The 16,691-nt window shown below is 38.8% G+C and overlaps 2 protein-coding genes across 4 annotated transcripts; one reads left to right on the top strand and one right to left on the bottom strand.

The window, feature by feature from the left end:
- Nucleotides 1–315: 315 nt before the first annotated feature.
- Nucleotides 316–6,352, top strand: LOC109173773 (pumilio homolog 1-like). 3 transcript variants are annotated; one of them, XR_002052961.1, is made up of 10 exons: nucleotides 317–1,452; nucleotides 2,273–2,705; nucleotides 2,787–3,753; nucleotides 3,830–3,971; nucleotides 4,073–4,180; nucleotides 4,440–4,652; nucleotides 4,730–4,840; nucleotides 5,047–5,241; nucleotides 5,427–5,672; nucleotides 5,840–6,352. XR_002052961.1 is itself a non-coding variant. In XM_019323071.1 (10 exons), exons 1-10 carry the CDS (start codon nucleotides 805–807, stop codon nucleotides 5,906–5,908), a joined length of 3,030 nt encoding a protein of 1,009 aa, XP_019178616.1. In that variant the 5' UTR covers nucleotides 318–804; the 3' UTR covers nucleotides 5,909–6,352. The 3 variants fall into 3 exon arrangements, 2 of the variants coding, with proteins under 2 accessions (XP_019178615.1, XP_019178616.1); XM_019323071.1 differs by having other exon boundaries at nucleotides 318–1,452; nucleotides 5,427–5,601; nucleotides 5,871–6,352; XM_019323070.1 differs by having other exon boundaries at nucleotides 316–1,452; nucleotides 2,273–3,753; nucleotides 5,427–5,601; nucleotides 5,871–6,352.
- Nucleotides 6,353–6,885: 533 nt separating this feature from the next.
- On the bottom strand, nucleotides 6,886–8,200 carry LOC109173579. The gene is made up of 2 exons (XM_019322821.1): nucleotides 7,815–8,200; nucleotides 6,886–7,178 (listed from the first exon to the last, which is right to left on the bottom strand). The coding sequence occupies exons 1-2, from the start codon at nucleotides 8,148–8,150 to the stop codon at nucleotides 7,005–7,007; spliced, it is 510 nt and encodes a 169-aa protein (XP_019178366.1). The 5' UTR covers nucleotides 8,151–8,200; the 3' UTR covers nucleotides 6,886–7,004.
- Between the last annotated feature and the right edge of the window lie 8,491 nt (nucleotides 8,201–16,691).

Here is a 16,691-nt window from a genome sequence, read left to right as displayed (position 1 = left end):
CGATTTAAATAAACAAATTCAACATTTATTTACATATGCATGAAAATCTCCTATATAATATTGCATTGATATACTTTGGAATACTTATTTAAAAATAATTATTGGGCATTATCTCATTCGCACAAAGTGCGTAAAAGAACTAGTATTATATAAGGATTAGTTATAAACTTATAATAAGGATAAAGTTGGAATAATTTTCTAATTAGGGTAAACCATTAATTTCCGCAACAAAATAAATGCAAATTTCCTAAAAGTGAATAAATCTCGAAATTTCTTTTACGCACAGAAATATATAAAATACTCCGTAGTTACTATATTGATTCTCTTCTCAAAGTAGTTGAAAAACAAAACCCTAGGGGGTTCTCCGCAAGAACAATCGCCGCCGGCTTGATCTTTCTCTCAACTTAACCCTACTACACCCTTCAGAGCGGTTCCCACTCTGTATCAGTTCTGCGCTCTCTGGTTTATCAAGCCTCTTTTTTGAAATTCCATTGTTTTTGCATTGTTCAACCATTTGCAGTAATTTAAGCAAAATAAGTGATTTTTATGCTTCTTAGATGTTTGATCACAGAGGGTTCATAATTTTTACTTAGAAAACCAACATATATTAAAGTTTGTATAATCGAAGATTGGATTTTATGAGCTGAAAGTCCTGATTTTTAGGTTTTTACATGTGAGTCTTGATTATTTTAGGGTTCAGATTACAGAGTTGTTGGTTTCATAGCCCCTTTTCTGTCGTTTTTAGGGTTAGTGGTGTTGGCTGTGGGATTTTGAGTAATTGGTGAATTTGCTGAGCTTGTGAATATGTTATCTGAATTCAGTAGGAGGCCAATGATGGGAAACAATGAAAACTCGTTTGGAGATGATTTTGAGAAGGAGATAGGGCTTTTACTTTCTGAACATCGTCGTCAAGAGGCTGATGATCTTGAAAAGGAACTTAATTTATATAGAAGTGGCTCAGCTCCTCCTACTGTGGAGGGTTCTTTTACTGCAGTTGGTGGTTTGTTTAAACATGGTGCTGGAGGTGGTAGCAGTGGCGTTGGAGGGAGCTCCACCATTCAGGAATTTGCGCGGAACAAAAATGGGAATGGTTTCATATCAGAAGAGGAGCTTAGGTCAGACCCTGCTTACTTGTCTTACTATTATGCTAATGTGAATCTGAACCCTAGGTTGCCTCCTCCTCTGATGTCCAAAGAGGATTGGAGGTTTGCACAGCGCTTACAAGGAGGGAACTCTGCAATAGGGGATAGGAGGAAAGTAAACAAGAATGATGGTGCCATGGTTGGTAGGTCACTATTTTCCATGCCACCAGGATTTAACTCAAAGAAAGAGGAGACTGAGAATGAATCAGACAAATTACAGGGTTCAGTTGAGTGGGGTGGGGATGGGCTGATTGGTTTGCAGGGATTAGAATTGGGTACCAAACAAAAGAGCATTGCTGAGATATTTCAGGTGCATATATGAACAGTTATATGTCTTTATCTATGTCTAATTTCTGTTTTACTATTGAATGTTTTAGGTACACAGATTGAGTTTCACCATTTGATGCTTTGAAATGTGAATTAGGGGGTATATTTGTTGCTTGGAAGTTCCTGTCTCTGTCCAGCCACTTTTTTTTTTAGTTGGTGAATGTTGCAGAGGGATGCTAAGCAACTTTGCTTGATCTTTTGCCTGTTTGATTGTTGTATTGTATAAGGCTGTTTTGTTTGACCAAACTAAAATAGATTGCTTAGTAGTTTTTTGGATTTTGATTAATTCCAGCCAATTATTTGTGCTTGAAAATTTGTATTTATCATGGCCTGGCATATATACATATATATTCTTGGTACATCTTATTGGGTGGGTTGGTTGATGTTGATGGACTTTTATTTGTTCCAGTATATTATCATATAACAGATGAGAGGTATATTTGGTCTCAAATAATTATTGGAAAATATATATGCATTTATTCTTATTTGGTTTCCTGAACAAAGCATTGCTTCTTTTTTTTTTTCTCCAAGGAAATACTTTTGTTTGCCCATCAGTGTTTAACTTATAATTTTTTTTTTCCAAGTAAGGACTTCTTAAGCATTTGCCTATTGTTTTTAAACAGTTATATAGGTAGATTGTGGGCAACCATATTGGATTGTTTGCAATTTGCCTGCCTTGAGCATTTCTTTTTCTTGACAAATTGCATTAGGGCGTTATTTTGTTCTTTAATTATTGTCTATTTGTCTTGAGAATGGTCAATGCTCAATTATCATTTTGGCTTGTTTACTTGTGGTTCATGTAGAATGATTTGAACCGTGTTCCTGCATCTGGTGGTCGCCTTTCACGCCCAGCAAGCCGTAATGCATTTGATGCTAGCGATGATAACTTGAATTCTGCAGAACCTGATATTTCTCACCTTCGTCATGACATTTCATCCTTAGACCCATTAAGGTCTGCAGCAAATGCCCAGGGTTCATCTGTTCAACATGTAGGACCGGCCTCATCATATTCATATGCTGCTGTTGTGGGTGCTTCATTGTCAAGAAGCACCACTCCCGATGCTCAACGTGTTGCTACTGCTCCTAGTCCTTGCATTACTCCTATTGGTGGTGGGAGGATTGTTACATCAGAGAAAAAAAGTATTAATAGTCCAAAAACATTTAATGGTGTCACTTCTCATACAAATGGGCCCACAGATCTGGTTGCTGCTTTGTCTAGTATGAACCTTTCAAATGGTATGGTAGCTGAATATAATTGCTTTTCTTGTATTGGAAATAATAGTGGTGACAGTGTGGATGATCTATTTAACTTTGCAGGTAGTCAGAGTAATGCAAAACAGCATGCTTACTTGAAGAAATCTGAATCTGCACATTATAATATTCCTTCTGCTTCTCAGCAGACTAGAGCACAATACACTGAGGCCGGTGCTAGCAACGTTGATGACCTTCATAGTTCTATTCTCCAATCTGACCTTCACAAATCTACTGTTAACTCTAATAACTCATACCTAAAAGGATCTCCTACTTCAACGCTCAATGGTGGAGCTGGCTTACTTTCTCATCACCTGAATTTGGACAGTTCCAATACACCATATTCAAGTTATGGGTTGAGTGGCAATTCTGCCAATCCAATGTCGAGTCAGCATGGCAACTTTAATCTTCCACCCTTATTTGAAAATGCTGCAGCAGCATCTGCTATGGGTGTTCCGGGAATGGACTCAAGAATGTTGGGTGGTGTAAATTTGAATGCTGCTGCATCTGAGCAGTACCTTGGTAGGATGGGAAATCAGATGGCTGGTGGTGCTTTGCAGGCACAATTTATGGATCCACTATATGCTCAGTACTTAGTTCAGTTTGCAGCACTTAATGATCCTTCCATGGATCGGAGCTATATGGGCAATTCATATATGGACTTGCTTCAGAAAGCTTATGTTGGCAACATGCTATCTCCTCAGAAATCACAGTATGGTGTTCCATTGAATAGCAAAAGCATGGGTTCTAATCATCATGGCTACTATGGGAATCCTGCATTTGGTGTAGGTTTCTCATATCCCGGGAGTCCATTGGCAAACTCTCCTATAGGACCTGGAAGTCCTATGAGGCACAGTGATCATAGTATGAGATTTTCTGGAGGATTGAGAAATTTAGGTGCAAGTGTTGGAGGCTCCTGGAACTTAGATAACATGGAAACCAGTTTTCCATCCTCTCTCCTGGAAGAGTTCAAGAGCAATAAAACTAAATGTTTTGAGCTATCAGAGATTGCTGGTCATGTTGTTGAGTTCAGGTGTGTAACTCTTTTATATAATAGGGATTGAGCCTTAGTTATTCAGCACCAACATATTTGTTTGTTTTATGACCAGTGCTGACCAATACGGGAGCCGATTCATTCAGCAAAAATTAGAGACTGCCACAGCAGAAGAGAAAAGCATGGTTTTCCAGGAAATTATTCCTCATGCAATTACATTGGTGACTGATGTCTTTGGTAACTATGTAATCCAAAAGGTATGTAGTATTCCTCTTCTTGGATTCTATGGAATATGTATTATTGATTAGCTCTTACTATATTAATTAAAGTTGCTGTAACTATCAATATTTTATTTCAGTTTTTTGAACATGGAATGGCAACTCAGAGGAGAGAACTAGCTAACAAGCTCTTTGGGAGTGTATTAACATTAAGCCTTCAAATGTATGGCTGTCGAGTGATCCAGAAGGTACAGCAAGCAGTATTGCAAGATGCACTTGCCTGTAAAGGGCGTCTTTGAAATTGTTGGATGTATCGTTGAATATAAATATTATATTACTTTTTAGAATAATGTAAACAATCAAGTATATGGCTTTGCTAGAGTTTTAGTTTTCTGTTGGTTCTCTTATGTTTCTTGTTTTACTGAATTATGGGGATAACTTGACCAAACATGCTATTTGATTTTAATATTCAAGTTGCATTGATAATAATATTTTGCTATCGAACAGGCAATAGAAGTAGTTGATGTGGACCAGAAGATTAAGATGGTTGAGGAGCTCGATGATCATGTCATGCGTTGTGTACGTGATCAGAATGGGAATCATGTCATCCAGAAGTGTATTGAATGTGTGCCAGAAGATCACATTCAATTTATTGTTTCAACATTTTTTGGTCAAGTTGTGACGCTATCTACTCATCCATATGGATGTCGAGTAATACAGGTAGAAGGATAATGGCCTCTGGTTGCGTTTTGTAATAGATTTACTATTTTGCTGAAATAAATTTCTTTATTTGGCAGAGAGTACTAGAACACTGCAACGATCCACAAACCCAAAGTAAAGTCATGGAAGAGATTCTAGGATCTGTAAGCACATTGGCACAGGATCAGTATGGTAATTATGTTGTACAGGTATGGAGGCTACTTTACAAAATATGTATTTATAAGAATTAAGCGCACCTATTTAGTAGTGGTAATTTAATCTTCTATGTTAAACATGCTTTTGTAGTCAACCTCGTTTTGATGTGAGAATGGTACTCCTGTGTTCAGAATGCTCCTATACTCACTTGACTTACAATTTTTTTTTTTTTCCTTAATAAACCGAACAACTGTAACAGCATGTACTGGAGCATGGAAAGCCGCATGAGAGGTCTACTATTATTAAGGAATTAGCTGGTAACATTGTTCAGATGAGCCAGCAGAAGTTCGCTTCAAATGTTGTAGAGAAATGCTTGACATTCGGTAATGCTAGTGAAAGACAACTTCTCGTGAATGAGATGCTTGGCACAACTGATGAAAATGAGCCACTTCAGGTTTGTCAATTTCATTCTGCTTTCATTATTCTTTGCCAATTCCCGTATGTTTCATAATCATCGGCTGCCATTGTTGTTTCATGGCTGAAAACAATTATATTTAGAGGCTGCCGTCCTTGATGATTTGATAAAGTATGACCTTGACCGGGTGTATGAATTACCCATATTTTTTTTTTTTTGTGTAGGCGATGATGAAAGATCAGTTTGCAAATTACGTCGTACAAAAAGTTTTGGAAACTTGCAGTGATCAGGAGCGTGAACTGATCCTTTCACGCATAAAAGTCCACTTGAATGCATTGAAGAAATACACCTACGGGAAGCACATTGTTGCACGTGTTGAGAAACTCGTTGCTGCCGGGGGTGAGTAATTCTTCTTCCCTTCTCGCTCACTCTCGTCTTTTCTTCAGGACGTTGTAGACATGCAGCACTCCCTAATTATCAGTGTTGCAAAAATTGCGAATCGGCGCCTAGGCGCTAGGCAGTCGGGCTCCTAGGCGCTCCCCTGGTGCCTAATTGGCGCCTAGGCGCTAGGCGCTCTGCGGTCGGCCTCCTAGGCGCTCCCCAGGTGCCTAGAGGGCTAGCGATTTTTTCAACATTGCTAATTATTACTTTCTTCGTCTTGAATGCAGAAAGGAGAATGGCTGCTCAGACTCCAAATCCCGCATAGATCTTCATAGAAAAGAAAGATGTACAGCTAACCGAGGCTAGTTTGAGCTGCCTCTCTCCCTTTCTTTTCTCGATACCTAGTTCTCTGGCTCCTCCGTGCCCTTGTTCCGTGATCTGTGATTGCAAATAAAGTTGTTGCTCCTACTAGAGATCTGTACATTATGTAGCTTAAAGAAGTCTCTATACACAGAACTAAGTAAAGCTAAAAGCCAGGCTGTTACATATTCTGATGGCTGTTGCAGAGGAAGTGAAGCTTCTATTATAAACCATGTAAAAATGATACCAACCTGGCCATAGTAGTTTTTATATGATCAACGTGACTGTACAAATGTTACCATGTTGAGAGATATGATGTTTTAGGCATGGCTGGCCAGAGTTTTCATGTATGCTACTTAGTATTTATCATGTTCTTTTAATGCTGAGTTATATGTTTTGTATGCCTCAATCTTATATGCTAAAAGCCCAAAAGTTGTTTGATTGGAGAAAGTATTAATTAGAAGTATTAATTTTGGGGAAAATGGTCAAATAGGTCCTTGAATTTTACAATGAAGTTCAAAAATTGGTTAGTGACCTGTTATTGTAAGTCACTAGAGTTTCAGCGTCCTTTTCCACAAAAAATCGACTGCCAGCGACCGGCGCGGTCGCCTTCTCCCGCGACCATTCTTGGTCGTTTGGTCTCGGAGAGGATAGAATTGGTCGCCTTTTCGGAGAAGGCAACTAGGTTTTGGTCGCTTTCTCCGGAGAAGGCAACTAAGTTTTAGTCGCCTTCTTCGGAGAGGCAACCAATAACTTCAAGATTTTAAGATGGATTCTCAGTGAGAATGACTTATTAGTTTTTTTAATTTGAGTCAGTTGTTTTCTTAATTTAAGTCTTAAGTTGGTTAACTATGTTTTTTTGTGATTTTTTAACAGTTAAAAACATAAGGTGAGATTTATTTCAGGTAATAGTTGTAGGTTGTAAACGAGTTAAGTCCAAAATTTCTTTTTAAATATAACATCTGGTATTTTTATTAACCGAATTGAATTGGAATGAACATTGGAAAAGAGTGCCCAAAGAGAAGAATAAACATATGTAAAAAGGCTGCAATTTGATAACATCAATCATCATCTTCTTCAACAATCTTTTGCCCAAAGCCTCTTGGTCCAGCTCTAGCTCTACTTACAACTTTCCCCTTTTTCCCACTCTTCTTCTTCTTCTTAGCTGCCTCTTCTTTTTCAAACTTGTCACTCTCCCTTTTCTGCAAGTAATCTGTTACAGATATGTAGATAACCTGAAAGAAGAAAAAGAAACATGAACCCAGAAACCAAAATCTTGAATTTAACACATTCATGGCCACAAAATCAAGAATTTCATTTGAGTGAAATGAAAAACCCGTAACAATTATTCGAATGTACGCATAAGATAAATTTCACTTTGTGAATCTAACCGATAAAAGGTAAAAACAATCTAAGTTGTTCATAATTAACTAACTCAAACCAAGATAGTCGGTAGGCAACTCTAATTGAAAGTATAACATGTAAAGTGGTCTTGTTGGTAATATAGTTAATTTATCGGCTGATTTTGACTTTTTTAGCACGGTTAGCTGTTTGATTTGGTTAAACAATCAATATGAATATTTGATTAATTAATTTTATTGTAACAGTTTATTGTTCCAAAATGTTAAAATTCAAAAAGTTTCTCAAATGGACTTTTTAAGAAAATATCAACTAACAACTAATTTACCAAACACATTTTTACGATTAGTAATATTATCAACTAGTCAAACTCACTAACACAATAAGCTAACAACTATTTACCAAATAACACATTTGGTTTGCCCATCCATCACATTTTCAGAGAATCCCTACTAAGCTTGGTATGAACAAATTGGAATTCAGGTGAAAGAAGGTTGACATATGAACTTTACCCCGACAGTGAGAACGGATAAGCCGGCGAAAGCAATCAAAAGCAGGGTTGATATGACGGACGACGTTCCACCATCGGCCGTCGAAGCTATTTCCGGGGAATTCAGGACCGCGTCTGCTTCTGAGAGCAGGAAATTCTCCGGGAAAGCAGAGATTCTCCCTCCATTCCGGCGAGAATGGGAAATCCTCCTCTTGGAGGAAAGTTGGGATGGTGAAGTTACCGGGAAGAGAAGTGAGAGACGAGAGCTGTGGGCGGTGAACGGTTGAAGCTCTTTAAGTGGCGGCGGCGGCGGCGACGACGGTGGAGAGAGAAACAGAGATAGACACGAAACAGCCATGTCTCATCTCATCCGCCACTCCCTCTCAGTCTCGGAGATTCAATTGCTGTCTAATGTCGTGCTGGGCTTTCTATTGGGCTATTTTAATGGGCTTCTTTATATAATTAAGTGGTGATTTACGGCCCAATACAGTGGACCCACTTTAACAAAGTACCCAACGTTGATACTCCTTTACTTCATCAACGGTGTATATTGCTCTGCCGGTGCCGCTTTCTAATCCAGACCCTTCTTTATGATTCGCTTTTTCTAGGATAAGAGTATCCATACTAGTAGTTATTTAGGAGTTATTTCTACATGAATTCTCTTCACCAAAAGTTAATAGCTGATGTGGAGAGGAGTTATTTCAAAAATATTTCTTCTGCAAAGTATGGTATATTTGTGGGTCCAGTAGGTAAGAGAAAATAATTAAAATATAGTGAGTTAAATGATGGATGCATAAAAAACTGAGAAATAACTCAAAACTGATGTGGGGAAGGTTTTTGTGATTGAATGAGATGGTGGAAGATGAGGTGGAGATGAGGTGGATGCTGAGACCCACAAATAACTGAAAAATAATCTCAACTGATAAGGATGCTCTTAGAAGCGTATCGCGCCTGAAGGCCAAAGCCAGGCGTGTGCATGTCAGCGTCTAACTTTCTGATTACCTTTATTTTCCTTTTAATTTTAAATTCTATTTTTTTCTTTCCTTTTTTTTTTCTTTCCCTTCCCCATTCTCTTTCCTAATCACTCTTACAATAACCCCATAATATTCCTAACTGATAATGTTGCTCTTATATATATACAAGAAATATTTTTCTGACCTTATAATTGCATTAAGAACTGATAGATATGTCTAACCTAAAACTCTTTAATATTACACATACATATAAGCATTGATCCTCTAATCTTGTAATTGTATTGTATTAACAATGTGCTTACCCACAATCTAACGATGTTGGATTAACTTTTTTTTTTTTTTTTTTAAGATAATTTGCTTGACACAATTATAGTAAGAATTATAGTTGACATCGCTCATGGATTTTCTGAATATTTTTTTTAAAATTGCAATATATAATATTTATTACATAATTATTATAATGCCCCATAGAAATAAAATATTATGATCTGCAAAAGAATGATTAAATAGAGGCATTTGACCTGAGAAATGAAAATGACAAGTTAATGCCTTGGAGCATTGTGATAAGTTGGCATTAATTCATTAACTTAATAACTTCATTGTCTTCATTTGTTATGGATAATTATCCACCTAAAATGTCGTTTTCCCCATTCTTATATTTAATGAATGTGTCTTCTTCACCAATGATTTATAAACTCCTTTATTTAATATAATACCAAACAATTTTTACTTAGGAATACTCCCTAATGGAGCTAGAATTTTCAACTAAGAAAATTATTGCCTATTGGTAAACTAGCGGCGGTTTGTAATCATCTTTAACTTTGTATTAAGTGATTTAGGCAAAGTCTTCCTTAAACAATGTCTAATATGAAATGGAGTAATCACAAATTGACCCAACAATTGATTTGATAACTACAAGGTCTCAAAATTTAACTTTCTGTATGAGTTGTTTATGACCTTCTTGATTTGAAGCGGTTAGATATGCATAATTTATGCTTATTTATCTTATTGTTTTCATTTGACAATTATAACCACTTTATGAACTTCACTCAAAGTCATTTTCGGATATTGGTTGCAGGAAGACTACAAAAATTCTTATTAAATTTATTAGTAAAATGTGGAGATGCAAAGTGGGTCGAGTTACTCATAGCTAGGCTAGTTTAATCCATTATAGACCGACTCAACATGTCTCATATTGCGATAAGATCATGCCAGTACGAACATTGTTGTACATGAGGTCGGGTCGTAGCAGTGTAGCACTATAATAGAATAGCTAATCCGCGACTGTTGTAAAGGATTTTGCGCAACTGTTGTGCAACAGTCGCGGATAGGGGTGTTAGCGAACAAAGCTTTCGGCAAACTACTCGTGTTCGTGTTCGTGTTCGGTAAGCTTTCGTTTATGTTCGTTTGTTAAAGTAAATGAACCATTAACAAACAAAAATTAGAGCTCGTTTAATAAACGAACAGAGCTTGAACAGTTATATGCACGTTTGCTAAGAGATCGTGAACAAGCTCGTTTGTGTTCGTTTAATAATGTTCATGAACAAGCTCGTTTGTGTTCGTTTAATAATGTTCGTGAACAAGCTCGTTTGTGTTCGTTTAATAATGTTTGTGAATAAGCTCGTTTAGTGTTCGTTTAATAATGTTCGCGAACATGAATGTAGAATATTTCTTGTTCATAAACGAATTGTGATCATGAACATGTGCAGGTGTTTGGTTATTAAAGGTTCACGAATGTGCTCATGAACGTAAACCAACATGTTCGTGAACGTGTTTGTTAACGAACATGTTTGTGAATATTTTTGTTAACGTTAACGAACACGTTCATTCGTGAACGTTGACAAACACGTTCGCGAACGTTAACAAACACTAATGAACGCTTAACAAACAAACACGAACAAGATTTTCAAAAACCTTAACAAACGAACACGAACACGAACACCCCAAAATTCTTAACAAACGAACACGAACAACCTTCGTTCGTTTATGTTTGGTTCATTAACCGCCCTAGTCGCGGATACTAGGGTCGCGAAAAGCCTTGAACTTTCCACAATTGTTGTTAAACAGTCGCGGAATGTTGAGCATCCGCTATCATTCTTTCAGAAAAATGGTCGCATATATTTATTTATTTATTTATTCGTGACTTTCCCCGATCGTTCTTAGTACAAAACCGTCACAGAAAATGTTAATTTTGTTTTTTTTTTTTTTAAATATCTCATCCGCGACCGTTCTTGGTGAAGAACGGTTGCGGGTGTTTTTTTTAAAAAAAATATTTTATTTATTTTAAAACCCGCCCTAATTTTTTAAAAAATTCCTGTATAGCTCAAAAATCCATATCAACGCATGTTAAACTCATAACTATCAACGCACTATATATCAACACAATATCTATCAACACACTATATATCGACACAATATAATTTATCTACGCACTATATATCAACAGAATATAATTCATCTAACAACACAATATTAGCATCTCAAATACTATCAAGTATCAACACATGCAATACAAATTAACTAACACAATATTATCAATACACTTTCAACACAATAATATCGTCAATACAATACTTTATATCTGTTGAAACCCTAGGCCCGTTACAGTGGGCCCATTAGGTTATAGCTAGTTTTCAGTATAAATTATTATAATCTGTACAGTTCTATGTCAAGAAATAGATGAAACCCTTCACACTTTCACAAGGTATCAGAGCCTAAACCCTAAATATTCTCTTTCTTCCCTCCCACCGTCATCGCCGCCGCTGCTGCTGCCAGAGCCACTCTGCCGCCGCGACTATTTCACTGTTCCGACGTCCACCTGGTGTTTTTCTTCCAAACGAACACCACAGGGGTTACCGGACCGTCGTCGCGAGCCTATAGCAGGAATCCGGTCGCCTATCTCCGTCGCACGCGCCGCCGCCGTCGCTGGACTGCCGCCCACTTTTCCGGCCAGATCTCTCTCCTCCGGCCTCCGATCGCGACACCGCCACCGCCGTTGGATTTGTCTCGAGGAGGCGCTTTCGGGAGTGTTGACTGTTTTCCTCGCCACCGCCCGCCGCCGCCGTTCTCCGGCCACCGCCTCCGCCGCCGGTCAGGAAAAAAAAAACAGACAGTGTGTTTTTTTTTTTCCTTTTTGGGTAATCTCTATGGCTTCCTTTACCTCTTATCCCACCATTACTATGGACAAATTGGTTGGGAGTGAAAACTACACTTCGTGGGCTGCTTCTGTGACACTCTGGTTCAAAGGCCAGGGGATGTCTGATCATCTAATCAAAAAGGTTGGGGAAATTGAAGAATCGAAGAAATCAGATTGGGAGAAGTCAGATGCGTTATTGTGCAATATGTTGTGGCAATCCATTGACCCTAAATTATATCTTATTTACAAGTCTTATGACACTTGTTATGTTGTGTGGAATAAAGCTAAGTCATTGTATACTAATGATATCCAAAGGCTATATTCCCTTGTATCTAATATGCTTAATTTCCGTTCCACTGCTGATATGAGTACACAGGATTTCTTGGGTCGGATGGAAGCTTTACAGCAGGAGTATCATAATTTACTTCCGTATCAGGAGACGTCAGACAGTCATATGAAGCAGTATGATAAGTTCTTTATGGTGATGACCTTGGCTACCCTTCGGCCTGACCAGGTTCACATACGTGATCAGATTCTATCCAGTCCTAGTGTGCCTACCTACACTGACGCTGCTGCCAGACTGCTCCGTATTGCCTCAACTCCCTCGATTGAACCTATTGGAGAATCATCAGTTCTAGCTACTCGGGCTGTGGATAGAGGACCTTCTGGACCATCTAGTGGTGGTGGTAGTCGTCGTGGCAAACGTCCTCGGTGTGAATACTGCCACAAAGATGGTCATACCAAAGATCGTTGTTGGAAGTTACATGGTCGGCCTCCCCGTTCTGTTAATCTGGTCCAGGCTGCTGCATCCGAGAGTCAGACTCATGAGCCAACCTCTACCCCAGTTGAGATGACCTCTAGGGAATATGAAGAGTATCTCCAACTTAAAGCAGCATCCCGCCTTGAATCTTCCACACCTAATGCTGGTACTTCATCTTTGGTTTGTCTTTCACACGCCAATACTCTAAATTCTTGGATATTGGACTCAGGTGCTTCAGATCATATTTCCGATAACCTTTTTCTTTTGCATAATGTGTCTAAGTCTAAGACTTTACCCATGGTCACCTTAGCTAATGGTCATCAAACACCAGCAATTGGTGTTGGTCAGGCTTCCCCTATATCGTCTTTTTCCTTGGAGTCTGTTTTATATGTCCCTAACAGTCCCTTCAACCTCATCTCTGTGAGTAAAATTACCCGTACTCTCAATTGTTCCATAACCTTTTGTGCTGATTCGGTTGTTGTGCAGGATCGCAGTACGGGGAAGGTGATTGGCACCGGCAATGAGTCACAGGGCCTCTATTACATGCGGGGTGGTGATGTTGCTGCTTCTGCCTCTACAGAGTCTCCTTTACTTATTCATAGTCGTTTGGGTCATCCTAGTCTCTCTAAACTAAAACGGATGGTCCCAGGTCTGTCTATTGAGTCTTTTGATTGTGAGTCGTGTCATCTTGGAAAGCAATCACGTCAGTCTTTTCCGAGAAGAGTCAATAATCGGGCTGCGTCCCTCTTTGATTTAGTTCATTCAGATATATGGGGTCCTTGTCGTGTCAACTCTATTTTGGGTTTTCGTTATTTCGTAACCTTTATTGATGATTATTCAAGGTGCACTTGGATTTTCCTTATGAAAGATCGTTCTGAATTGTTTCACATTTTTCAAACTTTTTGTGCTGAAATACAAACTCAATTTGGCAAACTCATTCGTGTTTTGCGTAGTGATAATGCTAAAGAATATCTCTCTCATCCTTTTCAGTCATATATGACATCTCGTGGTATATTGCATCAAAGGTCATGTGTTTACACACCTCAGCAGAATGGGGTGGCTGAGCGTAAGAATAGACATCTAGTAGAAATTGCCCGTACTATGTTGTTACACTCCCATGTTCATTCCCAATTCTGGGCTGATGCTATCCTTACTGCTTGTTACCTGATCAATCGCATGCCATCTTCTGCCCTTAACAATGACACCCCATATTCCATTGTGTGTCCTTCTGTTGATCCTTTCCCTATTCAACCTCGTATTTTTGGGTGTGTTTGTTTTGTTCATGACATGACTCCGGGTCGATCCAAATTAGATCCTAAAGCAGTCAAGTGTGTCTTTTTGGGTTATTCCCGTGTCCAAAAGGGTTATAGGTGTTATTCTCCAGCACTAAAGCGTCACTTTGTGTCCGCAGATGTCACCTTTATTGAGTCCACACCATTTTTCCAGTCCTCATCAGGAGACACGATCCCTGTCTCTGAGGTGCTCCCCGTACCTTATCTTGGTCCACTTCCTCTTGTCCAGTCCACTGTTCCTCCAGCTCAACCGACTCCTCTTAACCCGCCCCTTCAGGTTTATCACCGGCGTCCTCGCCCTGCAGTTCCTGAGGTCCCTAGTGACTTGCCAGTACTGTCCGATCCTCCGGCTGCGGTTCCACCACTTCCACTGCAATCTGACGCTGATCTCACTGAGGCACCTATTGCTGTTCGAAAAGGTACACGTTCTACTCGTAACCCCCATCCTATATATACCTTTCTGAGTTATCACCGTGTCTCGTCCCCTTACTTTGCATTTCTTTCTCACCTATCTTCTGTGTCTATACCCAAATCCACTCGTGAGGCTCTCTCGGATCCAGGTTGGCGTCAAGCCATGTTAACAGAAATGGAGGCCCTCCAGTCTAGTGGCACGTGGGAGTTGGTTCCTCTTCCTCCTGGTAAAACTGTGGTTGGTTGTAGATGGATTTATACGGTGAAAGTGGGCCCTGATGGCGCAATTGATCGTCTTAAGGCTCGTCTGGTGGCAAAAGGCTATACTCAGATTTTTGGTTTGGATTATACTAATACTTTTTCCCCGGTTGCTAAAATTGCTTCAGTTCGTTTACTTTTGTCTTTGGCAGCCATTCATCATTGGGACTTACACCAGCTGGATATCAAGAATGCCTTTCTTCATGGTGATCTTCACGAGGAGGTTTATATGGAGCAACCACCTGGGTTTGTTGCTCAGGGGGAGTCTGGTATGGTATGTAAACTTCGCCGTTCTTTATACGGTTTAAAGCAATCTCCACGAGCTTGGTTTGGAAGGTTTAGTTCTGTGGTGTGTGAGTTTGGTATGACAAGAAGTGCAGTTGATCATTCTGTTTTCTATCGTCATTCTAATGAGAAATGCATATACCTTGTAGTATATGTGGATGACATTGTTATTACAGGGAGTGATCAAGAGGGCATATTTCAGTTGAAGGAGTATCTCTTTAGTCGGTTCCAGACTAAGGATTTGGGTAAGCTAAAATACTTTCTTGGAATTGAAGTGGCTCAATCTAGAAGTGGTGTTGTTATTTCTCAAAGGAAGTATGCTTTGGATATCTTAGAAGAAACTGGCGTGCTGGACAGTAGACCGGTTGATAATCCAATGGATCCGAATGTTAAACTCCTACCAGGACAGGGGGAGCCATTGCCTGACCGAGAGCGATATAGGAGATTAATTGAAAAACTGAATTATCTCACGATCACACGACCGGATATCTCCTTCGCAGTTAGTGTGTTGAGTCAGTTTCTTGAGACACCTTGTGATTCTCATTGGGATGCTGCTGTTCGTGTTCTAAGGTATATCAAGAGAGCACCAGGACAAGGCTTAGTATACGAAGATAGAGGACATTCACAAGTTGTTGGGTATTGTGATGCAGATTGGGCTGGTTGCCCGTTTGACAGACGCTCTACTTCAGGTTATTGTATTCTCATTGGAGGTAATCTCATATCTTGGAAAAGTAAGAAGCAGGATGTGGTTGCTAGGTCCAGTGCTGAAGCAGAATATCGAGCCATAGCGCTTGCCACATGTGAGCTTATGTGGCTTAAACACCTACTACAAGAATTGCAATGTGGCAATGTTGCCCAAATGACGTTGATATGTGACAATCAAGCAGGTCTACACATCGCGTCAAATCCTGTTTATCATGAGAGGACTAAACACATTGAGGTTGACTGTCACTTCATTAGAGAGAAGATTGTGTCAGGGTGTATTAAAACTAGCTTCGTTAATTCTGCAGATCAGTTAGCTGATATCTTGACGAAATCCCTTAGAGCTCCTAGAGTTGAATATATTTGTAACAAGCTGGGAGCTTATGATCTATACTCTCCAGCTTGAGGGGGAGCGTTGAAACCCTAGGCCCGTTACAGTGGGCCCATTAGGTTATAGCTAGTTTTCAGTATAAATTATTGTAATCTGTACAGTTCTATGTCAAGAAATTGATGAAACCCTTCACACTTTCACAATATCAATTCAATACTTTTAACACAATAATAAGTTACCAACACAATATAATATTTAATCTAAAACAAAAGTTACACGCACTCTTTCAAGAAGTATTTTGCCCATAGTTCTCGAATCTCATTTATTTTGTTGATAGAGTACAGATTATTGGCTTTCAAAGTTCTTGATTGAAAAAATAAAAAATAAAAAAAAATAAAAAAATGCCTTCAAAATAATTTAATTAATAAATTATTAAATATATTAATTAATAAAATATATTTTAACGAGTTAATTTCGCTTTTGGTCCTATGATTATTGGAGTGTTGTCAATTTCAGTCCACAACTTTCAAAACTAACAATTTAGTTCCTTAACTATTCAATTTTTATCAATTTTAGTCACTCCTGCCAAATTGACGACCAATTGTCGCTAATTTTTATCCATATCCCACCTGTCTCTGTATTAATTCAAACAATAGTTCACAAATTAGCTCCCATTTTAACACTGAATTAAAGGATTCCGACAATAATTGACCAATAATTTGATCGAATTGACTAAAATTGATAAAATAA

This window comes from Ipomoea nil, unplaced genomic scaffold (assembly GCF_001879475.1).
Source record: "Ipomoea nil cultivar Tokyo-kokei standard unplaced genomic scaffold, Asagao_1.1 scaffold0482, whole genome shotgun sequence".
NCBI lineage: Eukaryota > Viridiplantae > Streptophyta > Magnoliopsida > Solanales > Convolvulaceae > Ipomoea > Ipomoea nil.
This window is presented reverse-complemented; position numbering and strand designations above follow the sequence as displayed.